We start from the raw sequence: 19,425 nt of genomic DNA, 5'->3' as shown, positions 1-19,425 counted from the left end.
CAGGCAGCAGCAGCAGCCTCCTATCACCTGACATGCAGATCTGGGTGTCTGCACCCCCAGGAGGGCTGTGGGGCTGTGCTGGACTCTTCCTAGGGGTGTGGGCCCAAGATCTGTGCCAGATGACAGGAGGCTGCTGCTGCCACCTGGGACTGGTGCTGGCCCATGCCCAGCATCATGCTCCATGGAGCTCAGGCTGGCAACGGGAGGTGGAATGCAGCCCTGGCTCTGCCTGCCTCCTGCCATCAGGCTGCACTCCAAGCAGCTCAGCAGCCCCATGGAGCTCAGGCCAGTGGTGGGAGGTGGAGCACAGCTCCTGCTGTCGGGCTGCACTCCGTGGGGCTGGTGGAGCCCATTGGAGTGCAGCCCTGGCTCTGCCCACCCTCCCACTGCCAGGCTGCGCTCTAAGCAGCTCTGCCGCCCCATGGAGCTCAGCTCGGTAGTGGAAGGTGGAGCACAGCCCTTGCTCTGCCTGCCTCCAGCTGCTGAGCTGTGCTACGTGGGGCTGTGGAGCTGCTGAGATCGCAGCCCAGTGGTCAAAAGCAGGCAGAGCCGGGGCTGTGCTCCACCTCCTGCCGCTGGGCTGAGCTCCATGGAACTGCTGATACTAGGAGACACCATTATTTATATAAAAAACTTATGGCATCTATACACATGCTTTGTGGGCGGAGGGCGAGGGCAGGCCAGTGAGCACTTTAATTAGTGTGGCTCTTAAGGAGCCTCTCTGAGAGCTGCTCTAATTTAAGAGTTCACAGCATCACATGTATTCAGCATCCCGTGCTTCAAAATGGTGGCTGGGGCTTTGCAATTCTCCTTCAATGAGCTTTAATTAAAGTGCCATTTTGAAATGCAGGGATGCTGGTTACATGTGGCACAGAGGCTGCTGGAGTATGCTAATTAGCATATTCCAGCAGACTCGCAACAGACTCAGTTAATCAAGTCCACTCCAACTCATGTTAATTAGCATGCATCAGAACAAAGGTCTGTTGTGTGTATAAGTGCCCAGAGAACCTAACCTTTTTAGGCTAATAATGACTGTATATTATTTTGTTTGAAAAGGGGTATGACAATTTACTACCTTACCCAAAGTACTCTCTCAGGCAACATTTTTTCCTAAACATCAATTGGACATGCTTTCTTCTGCCTCTTTTAGCTGAGGATGTTGAGAATGTCTAGGTTGGATTTCAAAGCTGTCTGCTTTCTTTTGCAAGGCTAAGATTTCAAGCATTTTGATATCTGTAGAATTCTATGGTAATATCTATATGTTAAATGCAAAAGGCAAAAAAAAAGGCTTTTTACTGCACACATGGATGATTTCTTACATCAAAAAAAAATGTTACTATGGTGCATTTTAAGAATACATAAATAATTAGATGCCATGATTTTGCAAACCCTACATAATACCCCCAATTTCAGGTAAGGGGAAAAAAAAACTTACTTGCAAATATCATCTTCTGGGTCCTCAAGCCCAAATCTTTCATCGAAAGTAAGCTGTATCCACACATTCTCCTCTACTGCTACTAATTTCCACACGAGTACAGTATTGCGTGGGTATGTATGTGGGAACTTGGGGCTGTGAATACTTCCATTAGTTGTCACAGTGATAATCTTCTCGTGTTGGGGATCTTGTACGCCTAAAACAAAGAGACCCACATACAAAAAATACATGTTAAGTCCTTTTTCTTTTCTACAACAGCTTGCATTTTATACCACAAAATGCTTTTTTATTTTGTTTTGTTGGTTTAAATTATTTTCTTTGTTTTTGGCAAGGAATTTCTCTGCTGGGGGAGTTATAAAATACAATATAGTCCTCAGAAGAAAACACTTTTTTTTCATATTCTAAGAAAAAAACTTGGCCCAGATTTTCAGCTGCAGCTCAGGAGAGTGCGTGCTGGTGTGTGTCCACACACACACACACACACACACACACACACACACACTAACAATACTTAGGCAACCTCATTCTCAAAAATCTGACGTTCACAGGAATTCACATTTGGTAGCGAGGCATCAGTTTGTAACAGGTCCCTGGCTGCTAAGAACAGACACTGAATAGACAGGACAGATTTTTTAAATGTTATGAGATGTAATGAAGGACTTTTAATTCATAAAAACATAGCCCCACAGCACTCAAGCTAAAGAAGAAATGTCATTGTCTATAACACTAGGATTTCAATCCTCTTTGAGCATACCTGACAGGGTGACAAAATAACACACTTAAGAAGGCATTACCTACCAGTCCTTATAGTAATAACAGTTGCTTGTAGTTTTCCACAGAACACATTAATTTAAAATATTTTGTGTTTCCAGAAAAATATGCTCTGATAATTCATTATTTCATCTTCTATTTATAAAGTCTATATAGTTTATATTTTACTTCTTTGTTTTAGTGACTAACCATACAGATTTACAATTATGCATTTTATAGTAAGATGTTTATCCTTCTGTCTACAACGGAGAAAATTACAATGCAATTGAAACCCTTCTTTTAGATCCATAGCTAAAGGATGACAGCTAAATGAATGTACTCAGAGTGAAAAGGGCATTGTAACAGCATTGCAATTTTAAAGGAATTAATCTGTAATTAAATATAATTTGAAGTCTGAGAGCCTCATGCCTTTTATTTGTGGTACAAGAACTGTAAATTCTCTTTTAAGTTGAATTGCTGCTCACATAAAACTGATAAAGAAAACTGTGGTTCTGCCAGCCTCCATACACAATTTGCCAGTTTTGTGTACAACTAAAATAGCACAGCCTATAATAATAAAAAAGCAAAACAAAGCACAAGAAGTAGATTCTCAATTTAGAATTCATCTGCTTTTCTTAGCTGAGTCATAAGCACTTCTTCAATAAAGTATAATCTCTCAGCTGAGATTTCTACACTGCACACATCAGCCAACACTAATAAAGATGACATCACCAGAAATTATTATATGACTGTTATTTTCAAAGCATGCAATGGACTACTATTTTGCCAATATCGCAAGCTTGACTCTAGGGGTGCATAAGTCATCTTATAAAGCGCACACTTCACTACTATATTTTGCAGTTCATTTTTCTTTTAAAGTATACTCATAGCTATTGTTATTTTTTCAGTACACAGACATATTGTGAGGAGACTAATGTGCTTCTTTCTTCTTTTTATGATCAAAATTATCTTACCAAGAATGGGGTAAATAAGGATTTAAAAGTATGGGCTCATCCAGAGATTATAACAATTTACCAAAGGGACAAAAGAAAGAGAAAAAACTCTGTGGAGACTTAGCCAATGGTTTTCAGCAGACTCCATTTCCTTAAACTTGTAGCATGTTTAACAATAGGTGAAAATATTTGCTTTAGCATATAATATCGTTTCATGAATATACCAACTTCTCTTGCGCGCCATTTGTATCATTTTAGTAGTTATTCTCAATAGTGGAACTTCTTCTTTTTCATATGCAATATTTTATGTGACTATAAAGGCAAGTAACTGTTGTCACTAGAGAATGAAGCTTGCTATTTGTATTGAGATAAGATGCACTGTTCCTTGATTCATATGTAGGTAAACACAGAGTAACTGTAGTCTGAAAAAAAGTGTCTTGAAATGAAGCTAATAAACTACTTGTGCAAATTCATTTTTTAAACCTCTTTTGAGCAACTTGGGTGTGAAGAATAATGTTACTTCCATAAGCCTAAGAATAGTTAGCACCTTTTGCCTTGGATTTGAACCAAAAGTATTAAAGTCACTTCAGAGGGAGGATATACCATACTCTCCTTACTTTAGAGATAAATCATTCAAAGCTGGGATTTACAAGGGAGTGACCAATTTAGCAGAGTTCATAGTTACCAGATGCATTACTTCAAAGTTATTTATATGAATGATCTCTATTATGTTCCATCTGTTCTTCATTTTAAAAATAATAATAAAAGCAGTTTTAGACCACGTGAGCAGAAAGATTCAATGTACATATTCTGACAATCAATTTAAGCAGTAATAGAGATTTAAACAGTTTAGGACTTGCACTGTCTTGGCCACGGGGGAATAACAAACAAAACAGTTGACAACACATGTTGATTTGTGTAGAGATGAGGACAGAAGGGAGAAAAAGGAACATTGCTGGTTTTAGATAGGCTGGACATAGTTAGAGACCACTAGGAGAAGAAAGTGGTTTTCAGAAAATATTCTACAGAGAAATATTAAGACTCAGGGGTCAATGAAAGTATGTGGCAGTATCCTTTTTACTGATGATTAGGCTGGAGCAATCAAAATAATATGGGTGCTAGTTACAGGAAATTCCATCCAGCAGAATGAGCTGGCAGCAATTTTCTTTGATGTAGTACAAGATATTAATAATAAAATTTAAATCTTTATAAATATATAGAGTTCAGCACAGAAAACAAACAGGATTTTAAACATTCTGAAAGCACTACATGTACTACACTAACCTCTTAAATGAATGGCAGCCTTGAAATGAATGAATAATCATAATGACAGGAAAGACATCTGCAGTTGCCATTGTAAACTAAAATTCATACAACTAATTGGACAAGCTCAGTCCTGTCTACTTCAAAGCAGGTCTCTTCCCCTAAAAGGAAGGGAAGAGATATTTTACAAAGACGAGTCCTTACTCTTATTACAATATGGCAAGTATTCAATGTATCCACAGTATTCAATTCTGATAACTATATGTTAGCAAAGTGTTTGCAACTCCACCACAAAGTAAAATCAAATATTTTGTATAAGTCTAGGGCCAAGAGATATATAGAAGGAGAAGATGGGAGGATGAAGGAATGTGATGGGGATTCCCGTGTTTTTATTTAGGCTAGGGACAAACATGACATATAAACTGGTTTAAGTGATCAGAAACTAATTTAAATCTGTAACAGAACAAATGCTCAGTGCACATAAATCAGTTTGAAAATGGCTGTAACTAGTTTGAGTTAAACCTGGTTGAATGTAGTAATAGATTTAACTGATTGGGCTCAAATCAGTTTATGCAATGTCCCTGCTGGTTACAGATAAATCAGACTCCCCCCAGGATCCCAGCATGCTCTCTGGGCTGGGTGGGGCTCTCTGCTACACAGCAAGGCTGGCCCCTCCCCTCTGCTCTCTGGCGGGAGCTCAGCACAGACTTGCAGGCACAGAGTGTCTGGCTGGCTTCTCACTGCTAAGCAGGGATTATTTCGCCCTCCCCTCTACCTTACACAGACACCTCAGCACTGGCTAGCAGACCATACATTGGCTACAGTCCATGCTGTGGGAGAGGACAGAGGCAGACAGGCTTTCTGGAGCTCATCACCAGGTAGCTTAATGTCCTTCCTTGGAAGAGCTGTTTAAGAAGAGTTCCATTAGTTAATGGAGAGAGGCTTTGTTTTCTTAATGAGCTGATAAACACTGAGTTAGGGGTGATAAACATTCCCTGCTGGGCAGCTCAGGAAGGGAGGGGAATACTCAGAGTGTCTTGCCAGGGCCTGGCCATGCCCCCCTCAGCTCTTTCAGTAGCAAGAGTGTTACTTAAAATATTTTTAAAAATAGGAGTAAGCTCAGCCTTAATATAGACTACCCTTTAATTGCAGAGGTTTTAACAGGATATTTAATTGAACACTTAAATCTGATTTTTATTTTAAATGAAAGCAGCCAGTTTTCCTCCATGCTGGAGATGAGATGTACCTGTGGCTAGAATCTGGGGAAGTATACTGCCCCTCCCAGCATGCATTGTTCTGTGGGCTATAGGATTGTTGGATACAGTAAGGGTCACAGTATGGGTGACATTATTGCATGGAAATGCTCTTTCACAAAAATGGTTTGCTTGTGCAGAAATTCCAATGTTTTCTTTCACTTCTCTACTTTCTTCACAGCAGCCCTTGTTAATTCTGCCCTCTCTGCAAGAAACACCACACACAAAAAAGTTCTCTCTATTTTTGTATTCTAATCCTTCTTTTGGGACACAGACAAAAATCCCAAAACATTTCATTTGTCTTCCTTTTCTGGCTGGAGATTTATCAGCATTGCAAGATGGATAATGTTTCTGTCTGGGGGGGCACAGTAGATAAGGTGCAGAAATGGGAGAGGTCCACCTGTGGAAGCAAAGGGAGTATAGCTCTAGCACCCACACCCCTCCCCGGCTTCTAGCCTGAGCCACTGCAGTCATATCCTTGGGCTGGACTGGGCTGTGCTCTTTCCTCCAAAGAACAGGGCTGGCCCTGTCCTTCTGTTCCCTAGCCAGAAATCTGGCAGAGACTTAAGGCACAGTAGGGCCTGCCTCATTCCCTCTGCCCCCCACCCCCTTTGTTGCTTATTGATTAAGCAGAGATCCTCCCCTTCCTCCCTCCCATATGCCACAATAGGGACTGTAGCCCCATGGAGCTTAGGCATGTGGTATGCTAGCTAAATGGCTGAGAAGTGTCTTTGTGCATTTCTTTAATTTCACTGGGACAGGCAGACAGGACAGTGTCTGCTTAGGGCTTTTGAGAGCTAATCAACAGGTCAGCTGGTAATGTCCCTCCATTCCTTCCCTAGATAAAGCTGTTTAAGAAGAGTTTGAACTAATGAGAGAGGCTTTTGTTTTGTTGATGTCCTGATAATTGCTGTGTTATCAGCCTCCTGCTGGCTTCCTTACTTTTCAGGTTGCAGACAGTATGAAGAAGTGAGGAGAGGAAGACTGAAAAGCTCAGCATCACCAACAGATGCATACACTGCACCCCTCCCTGCTCCCTTTGCCTCAAAGTGATAGCCCAGGGCTGGGCTCTGGCAACACTCCTGCACCCTGAGCAGTGAGCAGGGAAAAGCCTAATATGGTTTAGGGAGGGTTAGACCCCTCCCTAATTAGAGGTCCTGCCAGGGCCTGGCCATGCCCCACCTCAGCTCAGCATTTTGGAAGGGAAGGGAAGACTGCTCTAGCACCCCGTGGTCCCTAGCCTGAGCCACTGCAGGTGCCTGCATTTCCTCAGTCCAGAGGGAATGTCTATACAGTTCCAAATGGATTCAATCTAGGCAGGTTAAACTAACCTGCAAAGATTGAATCAATTCAGGCTCAGAATTTTTGAATGTCTTTCCTTAGCCTTAAAGTGTTACTAGATGAGAATACACTAACATCAAAGATTTAATGAGCATGCCTGCAATATACCCTTCCTGGCTGGATTTTGTGGCATGCAGGTTTTGTGGCACTGCAAAGAAGTTTGCAGTGCCACAAACCACACAAGTTGCACATTACTCAGTGCATGGTGCTGCTAGTTTGCCTCAGTGCAGAGGTTCCACATGCCTCAGTGCAGGGGCTCTGCATTGAAGACCCCACACTGAGGTATGCAGAGGCAGGGGAACAGCCAGCCCAAGACTCCATGCTCCCCCATCTCAAGAAACACTGCAACTCAGCCAGGTGGAGAGTGGCTGGTTGGGGCACAGGGTGCCTCAGCATGTTGGGGGGCTGCCTGCTCCCCATCTCCACGTGCTACTCCCCTGCTGGCCAGGGCACAGTGTGCCTCAGTGCAGGGGATGGCTAGCTCTTGCTGAGGCAAATTGTGCCCCAGCCAGCCCCCACACTGCAGCACATGGTGCAGCAAGACAATGTTTTCCCACTACAAAGCACATGGGCAGGGGTGTGTACTATGTCACTATTATTTGTGGGCATCCCCCGATTGTATGGATCCAGCCCCTGTGGGTAAAACAATATAAAAGTACTACCTAACATGAACTGTATTTAATAGTGACAGTATTCAAGTGTTATGTTCAATAAGTATGTCATTTCAATATTTTGCTTTAGTTTATATAAGATAGGTTTTTAGACGTGCTTGGGACAGAACATGCAGTGTTCCAGATATGTTTATCACTAAAAATGCTGGGAAACTTAACTGTTAAGAAAGATGGTCAGAGTGTAAACAATCACAGGGTAGGAAGGTGGGCTTTTGAACTATAATCCAAAAGTGCTGTGAGATTGATTGTGAAGAAGGATTCTGTTTTCTAAATCAAGAATATCTGAATATACAATCATTCATACGGCAATTTGGCTGGCACAAAAACTGAGCTTCATTTTAAGAAGGGCTAGCCTGAATTTGTGCCAAACTCACTGGAGGGAAAATAAAATCAAATCAAATATTGCCTATAAACCTGCAGTTCATATACACCAGGTCTCTCCATTAGTAAGTTTTAATCAGGGGTTTGAAACTGGTGTGGAGTGATTTGTACATATCTGTAAGAATGCAGTCATTTATTCTTTTTTTTTTGTTACCATTCCTGAATCTCTCAATGAACCTCACCTGGATCCTTTGCCACTTGTGTTGCACGTGTTGCATACCTGCTTATTGACAGCTGGCTCTTAGGTTAAGCAACAAATGTAATAAATCTTACTATTATTTGTATTGAGATAGAATCATAGAGAAATAGGGATAGAAGGCCATCTAGTAAAATCCAACTCCCTACTTAGGACAGAATGATCCATGTCTGGAAAGAATGGACTGGGAAAATAGTACAGACACACCTAAGCAGGAGCAGATAGGCTACTGGGTCTAGGGACAGAAATTACACAAAAACCAGAATAAGTGATAAGTGAAACCAGTTCAAGTACATAACCCAACAGAAGTTCAATGCACATAAACCATTCTCAAAATGGCCAAAACTGGTTTAAGATCAATCTGGATGGATGTAGCATTAGACTTAATTGATTTAGGTTAAATCAGATTATTGAACCTCTGTCCCAGATCCCCTTCATATTCATGTTAACTCACAGTCCCCCAGCATCCTAGGATGTTTGCTACCCCTCCCCCCACAAACCTCCCCTAACTGGGTGGGTAGGTTAGCACTGGCCCAAGCTGTCTGCTCCAGTGCTCTAGCTCCCCTCAGCTTCTGGCCTGGGTCACTGCAGGCATTCAGCTGCATTTCCAGAATGAAAAGTGAAAATCTGTTCACTTGCTTATCAATTCCTTAGACTAAACTGCAAAGACTGAATCATTTCAGCCTCGGGCTGTTCTACTGTCTGTTCTTACCTTGGAAGAATTAGAGGAGATTGGCAAAAAAACCCCCCAAAACCCACCAAAAACCAAGCAAAAGGTTGTGTATGGACAAAAGTCCTAAGTCACAGCAATGGAGTGCACAATGCAGGGAATGTTGATACTATGGCTTTAAGCTCCCCTGATCCTAGGGCCTGTGAGACTCAAATAATTCCCCTAGTATAAACACAGCAGGTTGCCCTAAATTACATAGAATATCAATGAATTAAAGAGTTGTTACTGTTACCAAAGATTTCCAGAATCCAGAAAAATCCAGGCTATACTCCCCATGACCATAAGACTCCTTATACCAGCCATATAAGGAGGAAGAAAGTGATACAGGCACCACTGAATGGAACACATGGGCTAGATACAGACATTCTAAAAACCTGAGGTGGAATCAATCTAAGTTAGGTGGTTTTCTGTAAGCAGCATAATTTAGATCAGTATCAAAGAGAACACAGTTGTGGGGGAAGCAAATCTTAGACTGTGTTCCACCATTTTTATGCCGGTTTATGTGTGTTGAACTTCTGTTCTGCTCTGGGTATAGACCAGTTTCTGGACACTTATACTGGTAAAAATATAATGTCTGTACCTGGCTGTAGATCCCATTATATTGAACGGATCCTCCCACTGCTGTTTAGACTAATTATAGGACTTTTCTTTCAACAGCAGCCCAAAGACAAGAGAAAATCTGACTCAACATGTAGCCTGAATCATGAAGCATCTATAGGAATAAGAAGAGAAAGGAATGTTAAGGAGTCATACTAAACATAAGCTTAGTAAAGTTCTTATTCTGAAATAAAACCACAGGGAACCTATATACATGCTTGATGCCTGTTCTGACACATGCTAATTAGCACATCAGAGCAGACTTGATTCATTGAGTCTGCTGGAGCATGCTAATTAGCAGCTATAGAATCACATATATTTGGCACCCCTGTGCTTCAAAAAGATGGTAGGGGCACTTTAACTAAAGCTCATCAAATGAGCAGCTCTCAATATCCTTTCTAATTAAAGCACCTCTTCCCCACCTCAAAGCACTTGTAAAGATGCTCATAGTGGGTAAAGTAAAACTTATATTTTCATAGTTGGTAGGGTCAGAAGGGAGTGAAGCAGATCATCTAATTCGACCCCCTGTCATGGGCAAGAAAGGATGCTGGGGTCAAATGACCTCAGCTAGGTAGCTGTCTAGCCTCCTTTTGAAGACCCCCAGGGTAGGAACAAGCATCACTTCTCTTGGAAGTTGGTTCTGGCTCCTAGCCACCCTGATAGTAAAGTAGTACCTCCTGATAGCTAGTCTGAATCTACTCTCAGTCAACTTATGGCCGTTGTTCCTTGTTACCCCTAGTAGTGCTCGGGGGAACAGGGACTCTCCCATTGCCTACTGGTCCTCCTTGGCAAGTTTATAGGCGGCCATTCTCAGCATTCTTTTGTGGAGGCTGAACAGGTTCAGGTCCTATATCCTCTTCTCGTAGGGCCTGCCCTGCTGCCCCCTAATCATGTGAGTGGCCCTCCTCTGGACCCTCTCGATGTTGTCCACATCTCTCCTGAAGTGCGGTGCCCAGAACTGGATGCAGTACTCCAACTGTGGCCTGACCACTGTCGCATAGAGGGGAAGGATCATCTCCTTGGACCTGCTTGTGATGCATCTATGGATGCATGACAAAGTGCGGTTAGCCTTCCTAACTGCATCCGCACATTGGCAGCCCATGTTCATCTTGGAATCAACAGTGATTCCAAGATCCTTCTCTGCCTCTGTGCTTACAAGAAGGGAGTTCCCCAGCCTGTAGGTATGCTGGTGGTTCTTCCTCCCCAGGTTCAACACCTTGCACTTGTCCATATTGAAACCCATCCTATTCTCCCTAAACATAAATTCCCTGCTGGCCTCTGGATAATTTTCTCAAAGAGCTTCCCTAGCACTGAGGTAAGACTAATGGGTCCATAGTTTCCTGGGTCCTCTTTCCTCCCTTTTTTGAAAATGGGGACCACATTGGCTCTTTTCCAGTCATCAGGCACTTCACCAGAGCACCACAAGTGCTCGTAAAGCTGTGCCAGGGGTCCTGCAATGACCTCTGCCAATTCCCTAAGCACTCTGGGGTGGAGATCATCAGGACCTGCTGATTTGAACACATCTAGTCCCTCTGGAAGTTCCCTGACTAGGTCCTCACTGACCCTGGGCCTGGCTGCACCTCCCCTGGGTCTGTCTGGAATCCCAGTGGGGGGGGATGTCCCTGTCCCTGCTCAGAAATATGGAAGCAAAGAATCTGTTAAAGAGATTAGCTTTGTCATCTGGTACTACCAACAGATTACCAAGCATGTCCTGCAGAGGCCCCACATTATTTGGTACCTTCTTTTTACCCCCTATGTATTTAAAAAAGGGCGTCTTGCTATCTTTGATCTGGGTCGCTAGTCCCAGATCCATCTCTGCCTTAGCTTTCCTAATAGCCCTGCTACAATCTTGAGCCAAGGACGTATAATCCTCCTTGGTGATGACCCCTCCCTTCCATTGGGTGTACGCCTCCTTTTTGGCTTTGAGGTGCTCATGGATGCTTTTGGTGAGTCATGGGGCATTTCTTAGTAGCAGTAATACATATAAGGAACTCATGTGTCTAAAAGTTAGGTGCTGCTAAGCCTAACTTTTAAGCACCTAGGCTAGGCACTGACATTCAAAAAGCCTGAGCCTAAATTGATTTAATCTTTGTAGGTTAGTCTAACCTGGCTAGGCTAAACCAGTTTGTATTTGCACATGCCTGCAGTGGCTCAGGCTAGAAGCTAGGGGTGCTAGAGCAGCCCTCTCTCCCCTTCTATAGTGCTGAGCTGAGAAGGGCATGGCCAGGCCCTGGCAGGAAGCTCTGATTAGGGAGGGGTTCCCCCCCCCACCTCCTTGATAACAGAGCATTTATCAGCTCTGTTATCAGCATTTAACACCCCGTTAGAAAACAAAGCCTCTCGCATTAATTAAAACTCTTATTAAACAACTTTTTGCAAGGAAAGAAACATTTCAAGGAGGGACATTACCTGTTCGTTAGCTCCAAAAAGCCCTAAAAACACTGTCTTGTCCGCCTTGCAAAGACACCTGCCAGCATTAGCTAGCATACCACATGCTGGCTATGGTCCTTGCTGTGGGAGTGAGGAGGGAGCTGTGAGCAGTGGGGGGGGAGGGGGGGGGGGAGGGACCAGGAGGAAGCCAGGCAGACATTGTGTGTCTGCAAGTCTCTCCTGAAGCTCCAGCAATGGAGCAGAGGGGAGGAGCAGCTCTGCTGTGGAGCAGAGAGCCCTGCCCAGCCCAGAAAGCATGCTGGGATGCTGGGGGAGTCTAATTTAACTTAAACCAGCAAGAGGTCTGGGACAGACGGCATAAACCTGTTTGTTCCAAATCAATAATACATTCAACCAGGTTGGTCTCAAATCAGTTTCAGGCATTTTTAGCTGGTTTATGTGCACTGAATATCTGTTCTGTTACAGGTTTAAACCAATTTCTGATTACTTAAACCAGTTTATGTGTAATGTCTGTCCCTAGCTCTCATCCCTGGAGTGGAATCCAGAACCCTGAATGCAGTGCCTGTTCTCCCAGAACATTGTATGGGAAGTGTCTGTTGCTTCAGAATGGGATCTGAGACAGCTAGCATATCAAACAGAGACAACTAAAGCTACCTAGATTTAGCAAACAGAGAAATGCCAATAACATTGGCCAGACTTAAATCATGTTCATCTGCCCTCTCTCCCTCCTGCTCCCAACTTCCACATATCTCACTCTGAGCACCAGACAGAGAGAATTGCAGACACATGTCCTGTGGTTTTCTCTTCTCCAAACTAAACATTCTTGGTTCTTCCAAACTTTCCTTGTAAGCCATGTCTTCTAGACTTCTAAACATTTTTGCTGCTCCTTTCAATTTATCATGTCTTTTGTGAAATGTGCTGTCCCAAGTGAACACAGTACTCCAGAATTGAGACTTTATCAGTGTTTCACATGAAGAATTACTTCCCATGCATGTAACATGTCTGTTAAAACATTTCACTGTTCTATTAGCTTTTTTGAAACCATATTACACCACTGAGACTCATATTCAGATTGTGATCTACTATAATATCCACATTCTTTTCTGTAGACCTATAACCTAGACAGCCCTCTATATTTTGTATTTGCACTTTTGATTGCTCCAAATTTTTATGAAATACAAAATTTCATCTGGCTTATTTCATAACTTTTTTCCAATTTATCAAGGTAATTTTATATCCTAAGTTCTCAAAGTGACCCTATATGTGTTATTTCATCTGCAAAGTTACTCGAGTGTACATTAAATTCCGTAACTAAAATATTGAACAGTTGCAGGTGTGAGAGAGGCCCCGAACCCCATATGTTACATCTTCTCTCTTTGACATTAAGCTATTGATGAATACCCCTTAAGCACAATTATCCAACCAGTGAGGCATTCCATTATAACAGTTTTACCTTCATATATTAGTTTGACCTTTCATAACTTTCTTATGAGAAAGTCATAGGCACAGTGTCAAAAGACTTGCTAGAATTGTTGTATATCACATGTGGTATATTACATGCCCTCCCCAGATGCATAAAGCCAGTCAACATATCATGAAGGAAAGTCTGATTGGTTATGTGTAAACTGCTGTCAACAAATCTGTATTGGTTCCTCCTTATTAGGGCTGTGTGAAGCTTTGGGTGCTGATTCAATTTAAAGGAGATTCAGCCCAATTTGGCAGCCGAATCGCCAAATCCGAATCAAATCAAGAGACCAATAAAAAGGTTCGAACCTATTCAAAGCTCTCTGAATAAATTCAGAAAGGATTTGGAGAGATTCAAAGATTTGGGCAGTCCCCAGTCACCACCACAGGGAACTGGACCCAGACTCCATTCTGGTAAGTGGGGGGACTGGGGGAGGGAACTAATGGGGGGACTCTGCCTGCTCCCCCAGCCCTTTGCCTGCTCCCCCAGCCCTTCTGAGTGGACCCTGCCCTCTGCCCACTCTCCCAGTCCCCCCCCCCGCTACATGGCTGCCCCACCTGGCCCCACATCCCAGTTCTTTAAAAAAAAAAAAAAAAGCCCCCACTCACCAGCTTCTGACAGGGAGGCAATCCCCATTGCCCCCCACTATCATGAGCCCCCTTCCCTGACCACTATCCCAGCCCCATCAATGGCTGGCCCACCCAGCCCCTGGTCCCAGCTCTTAAAAAAAAAAAATGAAATAAAGCCCTGAACTCACTGGCTGCTGCAGCAGCTGTTGGGGCTCCTGGGGGCTCAGGGCAGAGCCCTCTCACACAGTGTGGGGCAGTGAGGGGCAGTGGGGATTGCCCCCTGCTTGGCAGCAGCTGGTGAGTGCCAGACATTTGCTTTAAAGAGTTGGGAGGCTGGGGATGGGCAGGGCAGCCACTGATGGGACTGGGAGAACGGGCAGGGGATGGGGCCTGTTTGATTTGGAGATTCAGCCAATTTGGTGGCAGGGAAATCTTCAAATCAGATTTGGTCGAATCAGTTTGGGACAGTGATTGGAATCACTAAATCGAATCACTGTGCCCCGAACTGGCCAAATCTGAATACTAGCTGCTTCACACAGGCCTACTCCTTATCACTCTGTCATTTTCTAAGGGTGCATCCAGATAACTGAGTACATGTGGTATGTGGCACTGCAGACCCATTTGTTGTGTTGCAAACTGCATGCACAGCAGAAGTGTTTGCCACCTAAAACTGGAGCCTGGCCAGTGAGAGCCATTCTCCGGCTGCTGACCAAACTTTGCACGTCGCCACCACTGGAACACCAGGAGGCCCCCAAGAGGTCAAGTAAGGCTGCTGGGAGCAGCCCAGGTGCTGGCCCCAGCCTTCTGTACCCCACCCGGGGCAATTTGCCATTTGTCAGAGCATGCATGCATGGACATTCCCAAGGGGCAAGTAGTCGCAGCACAACTATGCAGCTACTTGTCCCCAGGAAAATGCATGTGCATGCTCATCTGTACCCACCCGTGGTGGCTAGAAATAAATGCTTTGTTGATAAGCTTCACTACCTTTCCAGGTATCAAATTTTGTCTGACCTGTCTGTAATTTCCTAGATCCTTTTAGAAATGTGAATTCTGTATTTGGCAGTTTTCAAAGATAATAGCCAATGATTTATTTCAGCCAATTTCTTGTATGCTCTAAAGTACTTTCTTGTCTGAACCAACTTATCTAACCCGTGTTTTGTCCCTACTCTAGGCTGAATATGTATCCCCATCAGTTTGGCTAATCACGCTTGTCATCTGATAATTGACCTTTTATGGGACATTACACATTTCAGCCCTCTCTGCTTTATACATTATTCACTTCCCCACCCCTTTCAGTAAGGGATCTACACTTGCCTTGTCTTCTTCCTACTTTGAAGATACTTTGAACACACTTATAGAATATTTTCTATATTGCCTTTTATGTGCATTGTTAGCCATATTTCAACTTTGTACCTTGCCTTCCTTGAAACTGTCCATACATGCCTACAGTACACTCTTATACTAATTTTTAGTACAGCTGCTATTCTAGCTTCTATAAAATTTTTGTTTAAGTTTCAGATCATTGAAGAACTAATTGCTCAGCTAAACTCATCTCTTGCTATATTCCTAGCCTTGGGGATAAAACAGTCTTGTGTCTTTAATATTGTCTCTTTTTTCAGGAAAGCCAAGTTTCCTGGTCTTCTTTCCACCCCCATGTTACCTCCTATGGGATCCTACTTACCAATTCTCTATGTCTGAGGTGCCTTGTCTATTTAGGACACACATGTTGGAACCATTGCCTAGAGGTGGGCACTTGAACACTATTTCTTTCAAGGAAATGGACATCCTAATTTAACTGAGGCAGAGAGCAAGGGTGTACCCTACTGGTTAGGATACTCACCTGGGAGAGTAGAGACCTGGACCATTTTAAGGAATTCACATTAAACACTAGATACAGGAACAGTCATGAAAAAGGAGACTTTATAGACCATGTAAGATCATGTGGTAGCATGGCTGTGTAAGGAAACACTCTTAGGGAGCCAAAGAAAGCCAAACAGAGCTGGGATGAGTGCAGAGATACAGCAGAGCCCCCAACTCCATACATTTTAGTAGCTGGACCCAGGTTGAGAAATGTTCTTCCACCCAAGAAATAAGCAGACAGAAACTCCACAAGTGGGGTCCAATTACATTTCCAATCTGCCATTTTGGTAAGTCCAGTGCAGGGAGTAATTTGGGTCAAGATGGTACATGCTGGTAACTCTTTTTTCCTTTTGTTTAAGTTGTATAAAAAAATAAAAATTAGTATAAACTGTGTAACCTTTGCATGTTCTGCCAGTCCACAGTCAAGCATTTTGGCTTCTGTTCAAAGGAGAGGAAAGAAATTAAGCAAAGGCATTTTCATATGCACGTTAAGAATTTCTGCAATAAAAGTAAACTCTTTATAAGATTTGATTTTGGACCAAATACCTTTGGAAAGTCATCTTGGTCCAGAGCTTCTTGACATTTTTTCTATAAGATAAATATTTTATTTCAGCCAAGTTACAAATTTCTTTTGATAGATGTGAGATGAGGTAACAGTAATTGAGGCCACACCAGAATAAATCCAATTATTCTAGAGTGTTTGAATTGATATTAAATTGCAGGCATTCAGGGGTGAAATCCTTGCCCAATTGAAGTCCATAGCAAATCTTTGGTGGGGTTAAAATTGTACCCCAAATCTTTGATAAGCTCTTGAAATATTAATGGATAGAATATTATCTTACATTTTTTTTCTACCAAAACAAATCAGTAATCATTTTAAAATCAGGAAATATTTACAAGTTGCAAATATATCCATCTAACAAATATGTAAAATATCAGAAAAGATTTTAAAAATAAAATAATCAGAAAGCAAATCTGTTTAGCATTTTGCTCCCCTTGTTCTTACAGTTTAAAACAAAACCTAATGACAAACATTTTTCAAAACAGCTGTGTGACAATGTTTTCCCCCAATTCCTTTTCCCTCAAGTAGTTTTTAATGGCAGATCGATCAAAAAGACTTTGGAAACAGGATACATTTATTTTGAATTAATACATCAATTAGTGTTACAAAGTGCAGTAGAAACTGAAACAAATTGTTTTCAAAACCAATTGTTCACACTCAAAATAAAAACAAAGCTATAGTATCATGGTATCTATCCATCCCTTGAGAGGTCTCAAATTGTCAGAGATTGCGATTTATTTTGGTCTCTTAAAAATGTACTTATAATTTTTGAGTGTTTGTACTATTAATGTAAATCCAGAGAAGGAAGACCCAAAAAAATCTAGTAAAGGAAACGTAACACTGCCTTCCTAAAAGTTACCTCCTACTTAAACTAGATGACAATCAGTTTGGGTGAGGTTAGTTGTTTCCCTTACCCCACTTGCCAAAAGGCAGAGAGCTCCCAAGCTAGTTCCAGCTTTACTGGTCAAGACTATATCTTGAATCGTACTGGAAATCAAATGGAGATTACTGCAAAAAAAGGGACTACACATAATGTGCTTTATTCCAACAGGTAAATGGGCATCCACATTCTGTTGTAACTAAAGCTTCTTTAACTGTCTCTGGATATAGACTTACGAAGAAGAGCATGTTACAACAATCTTATTTCAAAGTGACAAAAGGTGATTATAATTATGACTAATTATTCTAGACAAGTACAAAGGAAATAAAGAATTGAACAGTTGTATTTCCACAGATATAATGCTGGCTTGCTGACAGCTGATAAAAAAGAAAGAATATTACTCCTAACAAGAAAGTAAAAATAACCTTCAACAATTTGTATGCTGATTCTCCTATTTGAGCAGTATTTTCTTGGCCTTATTATGAACCTCAGCTATCCAGCTTGCATTCATACTCTTATCATTCTATATGCTATTGGAGAAACCATTCTACTGCCCTAGTGGGGTGGAATAGGATAGAAATAAAGTTGAATGGCATCCACACACTAAAACACAATAGTTAATACTTCCTCACTAAACTTCACAATGACTCAGTGCATACATGAAACAGAAGCTATGAAACTATGACAGAATGGACTCCTGCTGATCCCTGACTGATAGGTTCAGTTGACCACAACTATCCCCTGGGACATCTCAAGAAGAAAGGGAACAAAAAAAAGTGTTTTTGAAAAGTTGCATCACTTATGCCTCCAGTTTGTAGATGGTAAACAAGTTTGTGATTGGTAATGTCAAGGACAACTGATAGTTAAATGATAATCAGTATGGATATTTGACCCTTATCCATCAGTACCATGAGATCATTAACGCTTCTCTCCACCTTCCTCCAAACTAAACTTTTACATATTTTTTATTCTCCTTTTATGATACTTAGAAACTAAAATTATTTGGAAGCAATGTACTCTATAAACATGGTGCCTCCTCTTGTCTTATTTTCAGTTACTTTGAGACATGGCCCAGTCTTTCAGATGCTCTACACACAGAACTTCCATTAATTCAAAATGGATTTAATAAGTCTACTGTCATGTGCACTGGAAACTAGCAGACTACAAACAAATGTATCTAGATGGAAGTGCCTATCAGGAGATCAGAGATCAGCAATATGTTTAGTCTTATTTAACATTTTCATTATGAACTGGTAGGAAGAATAAACAACATTTTAATGATATTCAAAGACAGCAATGAACTGGGAAGAGCTCTGAATCCCAGGCAGGAGAGTGACCCAAGGAGGGTTTAAATGAATAGAAAATAACAACATGAGGTTCATGTGGGAAAAATTCAAAATTCCGTTTTAGGAGGACGTAATATAAAGCACGTGTTCAAAAGGAGGGACAAGCCTGGAAAGTGGCAATACTACATAAAAACAATTTTTGAGACAGTAAAAGAGAAGAAAATGAGCTTCCAATGGGGTGTTAGGATGTATTTCCCATCTTTAGTCATATTTGAGATAATTAAATAATATAAAAATTAAATTTATTCTTATTGGAGAGCTTTATTTTCCACATATTAATCACTATTTTAATAAAACATTTTCACATGTTTATTTGCATAAAAAGAAGTGGTTTCAAATGAAATCTTGGATAGCTTAGATACACTGAATACTGGAATAAATTTTTAAAGAAAATTATTTTAAAATAAATTAAAAATCCATAAAATACAACCCCTCCTAAAATCAACAAAAATATAACCCACAGGAATATTTAATACAAAATATTGAGTGAAAATGTTACTGCCACTCAACTTTTTTATAATCGGCATTAGAGTAAAGCCTAAGAAGCAAGACTGGGAAGGTCTATACATGGGCACAACTGCACACTAAAAGGCATTTCATGTTCTGAAGAAATTGTGACTTATGGCACACAAAGAGGAGTTTAAAAGAAAAATAATTATCTGCGTTTTACAGATAGCAGATTGTGTCAGGTAGAATTACAGGATTTGCCCAAAGTAAAACAGGAGATCTTTGGCAAAGCCAGAAACTGAATCTAGATTTCTCTGAGTCTCAAAGCCAGAGCC

The 19,425-nt window shown here is 41.7% G+C and overlaps 1 protein-coding gene across 1 annotated transcript in view; it reads right to left on the bottom strand.

Annotated features, from left to right (window-relative positions):
* PDGFC (platelet derived growth factor C) overlaps positions 1–19,425 on the bottom strand; it is a 225,217-nt gene that overhangs the window by 100,616 nt on the left and 105,176 nt on the right. Inside the window, exon 2 of the mRNA XM_090036308.1 lies at positions 1,436–1,631. Within this exon, the coding sequence (XP_089892434.1) occupies positions 1,436–1,631 (196 nt within the window). The remainder of the gene's footprint in view (positions 1–1,435; positions 1,632–19,425) is intronic.

This window comes from Crocodylus siamensis, chromosome 2 (assembly GCF_052110815.1).
Source record: "Crocodylus siamensis isolate JL-2025a chromosome 2, ASM5211081v1, whole genome shotgun sequence".
NCBI lineage: Eukaryota > Metazoa > Chordata > Crocodylia > Crocodylidae > Crocodylus > Crocodylus siamensis.
Note: the sequence above shows the minus strand (reverse complement) of the source record. Positions and strands in the feature narration are given on the sequence as shown.